At 47.1% G+C, this 9,874-nt stretch overlaps 1 protein-coding gene across 5 annotated transcripts in view; it reads left to right on the forward strand.

Annotated features, from left to right (window-relative positions):
- The first annotated feature begins 1,175 nt into the window (after positions 1-1,175).
- Amz2 (archaelysin family metallopeptidase 2) overlaps positions 1,176-9,874 on the forward strand; it is a 10,037-nt gene continuing 1,338 nt past the window's right edge. Inside the window, exons 1-7 of one of the 5 annotated variants that reach the window (XM_021176591.2) lie at positions 1,176-1,193; positions 1,950-2,039; positions 3,501-3,783; positions 4,364-4,537; positions 4,624-4,752; positions 8,409-8,572; positions 9,096-9,272. In XM_021176591.2, coding sequence (XP_021032250.1) covers positions 3,501-3,783; positions 4,364-4,537; positions 4,624-4,752; positions 8,409-8,572; positions 9,096-9,272 — 927 coding nt within the window. In that variant the 5' untranslated portion in view covers positions 1,176-1,193; positions 1,950-2,039. The other 4 variants (XM_021176590.2, XM_021176589.2, XM_021176588.2 and 1 more) reach the window with 4 other exon arrangements.

Genomic DNA, 9,874 nt, shown 5'->3' on the forward strand with positions numbered 1-9,874 from the left:
TTATTCTGAAATTACCCTCAGTGCATATTGTACCACAGAGCAGTTAAATGCAGAAGTAAATTATGAATAGTGGGAGACAGACTTTTCATTAGCATGGAAGGGAGTACACACAGAAAAATGGAAAGCAGGAACCTTGTGGTGTTAGACTGCTACCAGAGTGATTGGTAGGAATTCCTAGTGTAGGTGTCCTGTGACTACTTAGAAAAAATTGCTTGTTTAGAAGCATGCTCTGGAGTATTTAGACTAAAGGGGCATCATGTCTACAGCTGATTAAATGTCCCAAGAGAAAAAAATGATCAGGTTGTTGGGGAGTGATCTCATGAGAGGAGAAAGAGGACCAGAGGGGATCCTGGGGAAATATAACCGAAGTACATTATATACGTATGAAAATTTGAAAGAATATATATGTATGTGTATCTGTGTGTCTGTGTGTATATACAGTGCTCAGAAGTCAGACACAGGAACATCCTCTGCTACATAGTGAGTTCAAGGCCAGCCTTGACAGGAGACCCTCCCCAAATAAACGACTTTTGTCAACTTGGTAAGGGCAGTAAGGACAACATATATGAGCCTTGTTATAATAGCTGGGCAAGGATAATTAGAGCAGTGTGCACAAGGCGAGAAGAGAGCAAAAAGCTTGGGGGGTGGGTAGGAGGAAGGGTACAGACATGTGGGGTATGAGGCCCTTAACTTCCAAGGATGAGAGGATGTTAATAAAATAATGGCATCGTCCCCTGGTTTGACCTTCCTGGGGCCTGAAGCGCCCAGAGATGCAAAAGGATTGAATAGGTATATGCTGGGGGCGGGGATCAGAGGAGATCTGGCCCTGGGGTTTCCCCTTCCAGAGCCGCAGGCTCCTGGGGGTCCGAGCTCTAAGCTCTTAGTTCCCCAAGTACCAAAGGCAACCCTCTGCCCCACGCCCTAGGGTGCAGCCCTGCTTCCTGACAGCAGGTGAGGCCGCGACAGTCGGGCAAACCGACTAAGAAGGGAAAGTCCAAGCGGGTGATGTGTCAAGCCGCGGACACGGCTGACTTATTTGGACTCAGTGGTTAAATTACTCAGGCTCAGCCCACGGCAGGTGGTTCCGTGACCCTGCACCGCCCGCGAGGAGCGGGTCGCGGCGCCCCCGTGAGGGCCGACGCGAAACAGCGACGACTGGGGACTGTCCGGACACTACATCGCCCCCTTACTACGTTAGTCAACCACACACAGCGGGAGTGTTGTGAAATGGACAGAGGTCACGCCTTCGGGGCGGGGTTACAGCACATGGGCGGGTCCTTTCTGGAGGAGTGGGGCGGGCTCAGTGTTTGGAGGAGCAGCCTTAGGAGGGAAGAGCACAGATAGGAGGCGGGGCGACGATTGAGGGGCGGGAAGACGAGTCTTGCTAGTGGGCTGTGTGGGCGGGGCATGCGTGAAAGGGTGAGGTGCGTCCGCGCGGGACGCATGCGTGCTAGGACCACCGTGGCAGCTTGAGGGCGGCCTAGAGGCCTGTCCGGGTGAGGGTGGTATGAGGAACCGTCAGGGCCGGGCAGGGGAGGAGGAGGAAGGTGTTGATCGTTGGGGAGGAGCGGATGTGGGAGGGATGGCTGCGGCGGAAGCAGAGGGGACCTCGGGGGCAGGATGTCTCTTGGGAACAACGCGGGCCTTTCCGGTTGCTCCCCGGGTAGAAGACGCGAACTCTGAGTTCCGGGGAGGCCCCCCCACTTTTGACTCAAGCAGAGACTGGGTGGCGTCTGCACGGGCCGTGCAAGTTGCTATGGGCAACCAGCTAGCGCGTCTGGCGAGACCTACTTGGCGGGAGATGTTCCGGTTATAGAACCGAAGCATCCTAGGCCCCCGGTCCCTGCAGTGACTGTAGGATGGCTCCCTGTACACTTCTTCAGCGACACCATCCACGTTGGACTAGGGTATGGAGGCCTTCTGACTTTCCACTCTGTCTCTTTTATTAGGGTGAAGGCCACACCCCTTTGCCAGACATGCATTGTCCTTAGAAAAACATAAACGGAAAAACAGCAGCTGGAGATTTCTCCTTTATAAAGGTAGGTAGACTGAACGGGGCCATGGTGATTTATTTTTTTTTCTTTTTAAATTTCATCCTGTAATACTAAAATCTCAGCTCAGATGTGCAGTACCGAGATGAGCTACACTCAGCGTAGTCTCTAGGATCCTTTCTAGTCAGTGTCACCCTCTTGAGCTCCAGAATTAAGAAGTTCACTGAGCACAGCAGTTAGCTTAGATTTCAAAATCAGTCGTTAATAAACTGAGAAATAGAGAGAAACCCTGTCCCACCCCCAAACCCCCAAAACAAAGCAGAACAAAAAACCAGCCAACCAACCAAAAATGGAAAAGGCCCTCAATTAGAAAACACAAACTAGATGGACAGAAACATTCATCTTTTTTTCTTTTCTCACTCAAAAAGCGTCTGCTTGGTATGAAGGATGAACACGCCATGTAGGGACTTGATAGGAATGGGGAAAGTCCCGTCACCATGAGTCTGGCGTCTCATTGGTCATCTTAGATCTACCCCAGTGTCTTATGGCTGACAAGGTAAACGTAAGGGGCTGAGATGGATCTTGCCAACCTGCAGTTAAATAACAGAACCATTGCTCTTTTCTTGATTGAATATCTTTGAGTGACACTGGAAGGGATGCGTTGATCCTGTGGCCAAAGTGAGTCAGCTCAAAATATTATGATTGTTTTCAAATGACAGAGGATGTTGGGCATCAGTAGGATTTAAGAGTCACTGCTAACCAGGCAGTGGCAGCACAGGCCTTTATCCCAGCCCTTGGGAGGCAGAGGCAGGCGGATTTCTGAGTTCAAGACCAGCCTGGTCTACAGAGTGAGCTCCAGGACAGCCAGAGCTGTATAGAGAAACTCTGTCTTGAAAACCCCCCCAAAAAAGAGCTGTTAGTTACTGGTTTTGAGACAATGTTGCTACATAATTCAGGCTGAGTGTCAACTTTCAATCTCCTGCCTCTGTCTCCTGAGTACCGGCTTACAGGTGTCAGCACTATGCCCAACTTGACAATAGTTATTAGGATAGGAACAGCAGGTTCAGTGGGAGATACAAGAATGGTCTGAATGAATGGTTTTCCTTTTAATTCTTTCGTTAGTTTCCCCCAATAAACTGATTGGACGTGGAGAAAACATTCTTTTTTATGTATTTATTTATTTTGGTTTTTTTTTTTTCAAGACAGGGTTTCTCTGTGTAGCCCTGGCTGTCCTGGAACTCACTTTGTAGACCAGCCTAGCCTCGGACTCAGAAATCCGCCTGCCTCTGCCTCCCGAGTGCTGGGATTAAAGGCGTGCGCCACCACTGTCCGACTCTGGGAAACCATTCTTACGTGTGGCATTTGAAGACATTAGCAACTGGTCATTTATTCTTGAGAGAAACTAGAAATGGGTTTGAGGGACAGGTACTTATAGATGGATGGCATTTATATCTGTTTTCCGTTTTTTTTTTTTTTTTCTCCTTTTCTTTTTCCCTTCTTTCTCGGCAGATGCAGGTACTACGGCACTCAGAGCACACACTGAAAACAGCTCTCCTCTCAAAGAACCCCGTGCTTGTGTCACAGTATGAGAAGCTAGATGCTGGGGAACAACGGCTAATGAATGAAGCCTTCCAGCCACGCAGTAACCTGTTTGAACCAATTACTGTGCACTCCCAGTCCGACTGGATCTCCTCCCACCCCGAGGCTCCCCAAGACTTTGAGCAGTTTTTCTCTGACCGCTACAGAAATGCACCCTGTCCAAAAAAACACATCATCTACATTCAGTCCATTGGTATGTGCTGGGAATGTGAGAGTTTCCGATTGGCTTTCTGTAGAGCTGTCACTGTCACTGGGGCTGGTGACCTAATTCAAGCAAGCAATTTTTAATGGCTTCCCTTGTTGTTGTTGTGGTTGGGAATTGAACCCGGGGCCCTAAGTATGTTAGGTATTATATGTGATAATTTAAAGCATTATTATTGTGTATATGGTGTGGGAGGGGACACGTGTGTACTAAATAAGCGTGTAACGAAGGGCAGCTTTTGTAGAGTTGATTCTCTGCTTCCGGTGAGATTGTCAGGTTTACACTGCAAGCTCCTTTCCCTGCTGAGCCATCTCGTTGGCCCTGTGTATGATCCTGTTGACAGTCTCTTCAATGTAGGAATTTTGTAGCCAAATTGACTTAGCTACGAAATTTCACTTAGCAGTGAAATTGTTACTTTTGACTTCATGTTGTCATCAATGACTGGTTAAGATGTGTTTAGATTTTGCAGTGAATTCTGTTTCTAATGCCAGACAGCTTATGGAGTAAGGGGTAGAATGTTTCTGTCATTTTAAAGCCTGCCTTCATTTCCTCCCTCTCCCCCATACCATAGGCTCTCTAGGCAACACCAGAGTCATCAGTGAAGAATATATTAAATGGCTCAAGGGCTACTGTGAAGCATTTTTCTACGGTTTGAAGGTGAAGTTCTTAGAACCTGTTTCGGTCTCTGAAACCAAGTGTTCCTTTAGAGTGAATGAGCACACACAAAACCTGCAAATCCACACAGGCAAGTGAGGAGCCTTTGCAACGGTGAGGCAGCGGAAGGGACATCTGTATGTAGCTTAGCTTACCCACGCATTTCTTTTGAAATAGGACATATCCTGGCATTCTTAAAGAAGAATAAACCGGAAGATGCCTTCTGCATCGTGGGGATCACAATGATTGATCTCTACCCTCGGGACTCGTGGAACTTCGTCTTTGGACAGGCCTCCTTGTCAAGTGGTATCCCTTTTGCTACTGTTTGGATGTCATTCATCTTGAGGGGGTTGGAAGATACTCAAAGGGCAGGAAAAATAAATCCAGCCAATAATATTTTCAATCATTAGAGCTGGTGTTTTCTGTAGGTGCCTGCCACGCATGCTGCAGTGGGAAGTGAGCTCTGAAAGACAGACAGACGCACACTAGGGTTCCTCTTCAGGAGGCCACATACTCCCTACCTGACCTTGAAGGAGTACTACTTAGCTCAGAGTCCTTTGGAGGTAGTGTGCAGAACAGTACCTGTCCATACACAGTGCTTGAGATGCCGGGGACCATTACAGGCTCCTGGCAGTCCAGCCGGGGAGTATAAATTATGTATTAGCAAGATAATTAAACAGTTTAAGGTTTGAGCTATCATTAACATATGTAAAACTCTTGATAATTCTGAGTGGGGTGTGTGTGTGTGTGCGTGCATGTATGTGTGTGAGTGTGATTTTGTGTGTGTGAGTGTGATTTTGTGTGTGTGAGTGTGATTTTATGTGTGTGTTTGTGTGATTGTGTGTGCATGTGTGTGAGTGTGATTTTGTGTGTGTGTGCATGTGTGTGAAGTGCCCGAGTGGTTTAAGGCAAAGGCTCTACTACTGAGTTACATGCATCCCTAGTCCTTGCTGTTGACTCTACACTTTCAGCGTAGCACAGATGGAGTCGCCATCTCCCAATATGTAAGTACATACTTTCTTTTTCAACCTATACATGGCTTTTTAAAAAAATTTTTTTTCCTTAAGATTTGGGATGTAACTATGTGGTAGAGTGCTTGCTTAGAAAACCATCTTTGGGCTACATGTGGTAACCTGGCCCTGGGATTGGAGCATGTGGGAGGTGGAGGTAAGAGGGTGATGAGTTCAAGGGTAGCCTCAGCTACCTAGTGACTTTAAGGTCTGTCTGGGCTACAAATACCTTGTCCCAAACATCCCAACCAAACATTAACAGAAACGGAAAGAAACCGAAGTTTTTGCTGGCATTGGGGCACATGCCTGTGATTTCTGCACTGGGAAAGCAGAGAAGGAAGATCAGAAGTTTGAGGCTAGCCTGAGCTATATAACATCATTACCCATCAGAAAGAAAAAAAGAAAAAAAAAAAAGATGAGAATAAAGGAAAGAAAAGCAACCTAAACCTCCACTGGGGACACAATAAATTGTAACTCGTTAGCAACTGCCTTGCAGTATTAGAGGGGCTGGAAGTGAGTCAGTTTCTTCTTTTCCTTTTCTTTGTATTTTCCTCCATTTCTCTACTTTGTTCTCTTTCCCCTAATTTTTACTCTCCTCTAACTTCACACACACACACACACACACACACACACACACACACACACACACACGATCTAAGGCAGACTGGAAGGGAAAAGACCAGTTACCAAAGGGAAGTGGGTAAGAGCTGGAGAGAGCTGATGGGCCACCTGGATGTGTGCCAGGCTGAGGCTTTGGGGCAGGGGCTTCTCCTGAGAGATGCTTGTGTTAGAGGTGGACGGGCCTGGCTCTTCTTTCATGACTTCATCCGCAGTGCCCCATCTCTCCATGGCCTTCATCATACACTGGATCCTCCCAGCATGCCCCTTTTGAAGTCTTGGTTACTATCTTGCTGTGTGTTTTTATTGGATGTCCCCTTTTATTATCACGATAGAAATGAAAACATTAATAATAAATGCAAAACAATTTATTCACTGACTAAAGACAGCTAGGGAATTTTTTTATATGCATTTTGAGGGGAGTGGGTCAGGAAACATTACTCAAACCGTTTCTATTTTCTTTTTAAACTGTTTCTATTTTAATTTTTTTCCCCAGGGGGTGGATAAGTCTTAAAAATACTACATGACATAAAACAAGGTGGGCCAGGGTAGCAGTTGATCTGACATGAAGTGAGTGTATTTTACCACAAGTAGTCTGGTTTTCTTCAAGAATGGAGACTTTTTAAACAGAGAAACATTTAAAATCTTCTGGCTGAAGGGGTCACGTGAAGTAGCTTACTGAGGTCGGATCAAAGCAGGTCGCTTGCGATCCATGATTAGATTTTCCTTTTTCTCTTAGAATTCTCTTTCCCTCAATTTCAAACATCAGCCTGCAGCCCCGGAAGGCGATAAAGTTAAATCGCACAAAATTACTATGAGTTTATGCACTTAATACAAATCTCGTGAGCTCAGTGGTAGGAGACTTGCTCAGTGTGCTTAGGGCCCTGGCCTCACTCCCTGGCTCACAAAAACATCTATTCGGAGGGAACACTGCTTTGTGTGCTTGAGTCTCTGGCCTTGAACCCTACTAACAGACACACACACACACACACACACACACACACACACACAGAGTCATTAACAGTAACAATTGAAAGACCTCGTACACCTCTGTGGTCTCACACAGGAAATGAGCCGCAAGGGTGTTTGATTCTGGTCACCTGTTACCCACCTCCTGCACTTTTAGAAAGGAAATAGGGGAGGGAAGAGGCTCTTCTCCCTACAGACAGAGAGCAAGAGGGACAGCGGGCACTGCTGTAGGAAAAGCCAGAAACTCAGCACTGGGTGAGGCAGAGCTCTGCCCTCGTGCTCCAGATGGCAAACCATGGCTGTTTTATCTCGGCTCTTTTGCAGTACTTGACTTGGACTATCTGAGTGAAGTTTGGGTTCTTTTGGTTTTGTTTTTGAGGAGAAACTCTGTGAAACTCCTAGTTTCTGTAGAATTCAACCATCCTCTGGTGTGTGTGTGTGTGTGTGTGTGTTTATTAGCATGTCTTAATTAAATGTACTGGTGGGATTCTTTGTGACTTGTTTACACATGTGTTTAATGTACTTAGGTCATACTCACCTCCACATCCCTGTTCCTCTCTCGAGTGTCCCTCCCACTTCTATTCATTCCTTGCCTCTTCTCAGATATCTCCCTTCTACTCCCTCCACCATGTGAGTGTGTGTGTGAGGGTGTAAAAGTGTGTGTGAGCGTGCATGAGTGTGTGTGAGCATGTGAGTGAATGTGTAAGTGTGTGTGTGTGAGTGTGTATGTGTGTGAGTGTATATGTGTGTGAGTGAGTGTATGTTAATGTGTGTGTGGTGGAAATCAGAGATCTAAGTACGTTTATGTATAGGAGTAGGAATGAGGGGTTATTAAAGGAGCCCAAGCTTACCTGTGGCCACAGCAGTGAAGAAAATGTCTCTTTCTCCTCCAGCGGGTCCTCTGGGAGGAGCCTGGACCTGGTGAGCCCCTCTGCCTGCAGTGAATTGTCTAGGGCAGGGAAAATGAGTTGGCAGGTAAAGATCTTGAGAGAGAAGTCTGGGACAAAAGTTCTTTGTGGCCTGGCGTGGTGGTGAATGCCTTTAATCCCAGCACTTGGGAGGCAGAGGCAGGCAGATTTCTGAGTTCGAAGCCAGCCTGGTCTACAAAGTGAGTTCCAGGACAGCTAGGGCTATACAGAGAAACCCTGTCTCGAAAAACCAAAAAAAAAAAAAAAAACCCCAAAAAACAAAAAACAAAACACAACAACAACAAAAGTTCTTTGTGTCAGCAAATCTTGGGTGTGGAAACAATCCAGATGTGCACTGCCTGGCCAGATGTGCTCTGCCTGGCCAGATGTCTGAGCAGACTTTCTTGGTCTTTCCTTCCTGTGTCTTACCTGCCGATTGCCTCTGCTCTCTTCGTAGGTGTGGGCATATTCAGCTTTGCCAGGTACGGCAAGGACTTCTACACCTCGAAATACGAAGGCAGTGTGACGACTCTGCAGCTAACGTCTCCCACTGACTACTCCATTTTTGATAACTATTACATCCCTGAAATCACTAGTGTTTTGCTGTTGCGATCCTGTAAGGTAAATGTAGAAAATCTTCCTTTTTCCTTTTCTTTAGTAGATAGATGTTTTACTTTCCCCAGGCTTGGTTGTAGGTACTTTCCAGTTGCCCCTCCTAGAAGTGTGTGTTGAGAGTATGTTTACAGGGCCCCCTGTGTGCTCACTAGCGTGCAAATCAAATCGCTTCTCCAAGAGCTACGGAATTTGTCTCTGGGCATGTAGGGGCCCAGAATCTTAACTGTTAGGACCCTAGTGGCCTAAAGGAAACTTACTATCCTCCTGTCTCAGCCTCCTGAGTAAAGGGATGACAGTCACATGCCACCACATTTGGACAGTCACAAATACAGTCATTATTCTGTCACCTAGTGGGTAGAACCCACTTGTGAGGGTTCCCACATATGGAATCCGCCAGCCAACATATCAGCTGCACCAAAGGGGAAGCCCCAGTCCAGTGAAAGTAAGGAAGTGACCATTACTAAGTGTGCGTGGTCGGGGCAGGCGTTGGGTGATGGTGGTGATGAGCAGTGACATGAATGTCTTGCAGACTTTAACCCATGAGATTGGACACATACTTGGACTGCGACACTGCCAGTGGCTTGCGTGTTTAATGCAAGGCTCCAATCACTTGGAGGAATCTGACCGGCGTCCTCTGAATGTCTGCCCCATCTGCTTACGGAAGCTGCAGAGTGCCATTGGCTTCAACATTGTGGAGAGATACAGAGTGAGTGGGACAGGGCACGGAGATGCGAGGAGCAGAGGAGGGCTGAGTCCTATTAGAGCTGTGATTTATCAGAGGAATTAGGTAAAGATCAGTAGGAAACTGTGGTTTTAGAAAAGTATAAAGAGGGCAGGCAAGATGGTTCAGTGGGTAGATCCTTTGCTGACTTGCCACAAAAGCATAAGGACCAACGTGGGGGTCCCTAGGAGCCGCCTAAGTGCCCCTCTGTAATCCTGGTGCATGGGATGTGGAAACAGACTCCCAGAGCAGACTGGCTGGCTAGACTTGCACGCTGCAAGCTTTGGGTTCATGGAGAGAAACGCTGCTTCAGTGTATGAAGAAAACAAACACCTGAGTCAACCTCGGGGCTACACATGGACACACCAAACACACTTACTATGTAAGAAAACCATGCAGAGAGCCCCTTAAAGACCCTCAGTCAGAGTGGAAGAGACAGCTCCCTCAGTTAAAGGTGCCTGGTCCCCAACCCCCGACGTGCCTACAGTATGAAGATGGGAGTCACATCCTTGAGCCCTTGATGGAAGGAGGAGATTGACTTCTGCAAGTTGTTGTCTGACCTCTGCACTTGTGCTATGGCACGCCCC

The sequence above is a fragment of the Mus caroli genome, chromosome 11 (assembly GCF_900094665.2).
Source record: "Mus caroli chromosome 11, CAROLI_EIJ_v1.1, whole genome shotgun sequence".
Taxonomy (NCBI): Eukaryota; Metazoa; Chordata; class Mammalia; order Rodentia; family Muridae; genus Mus; species Mus caroli.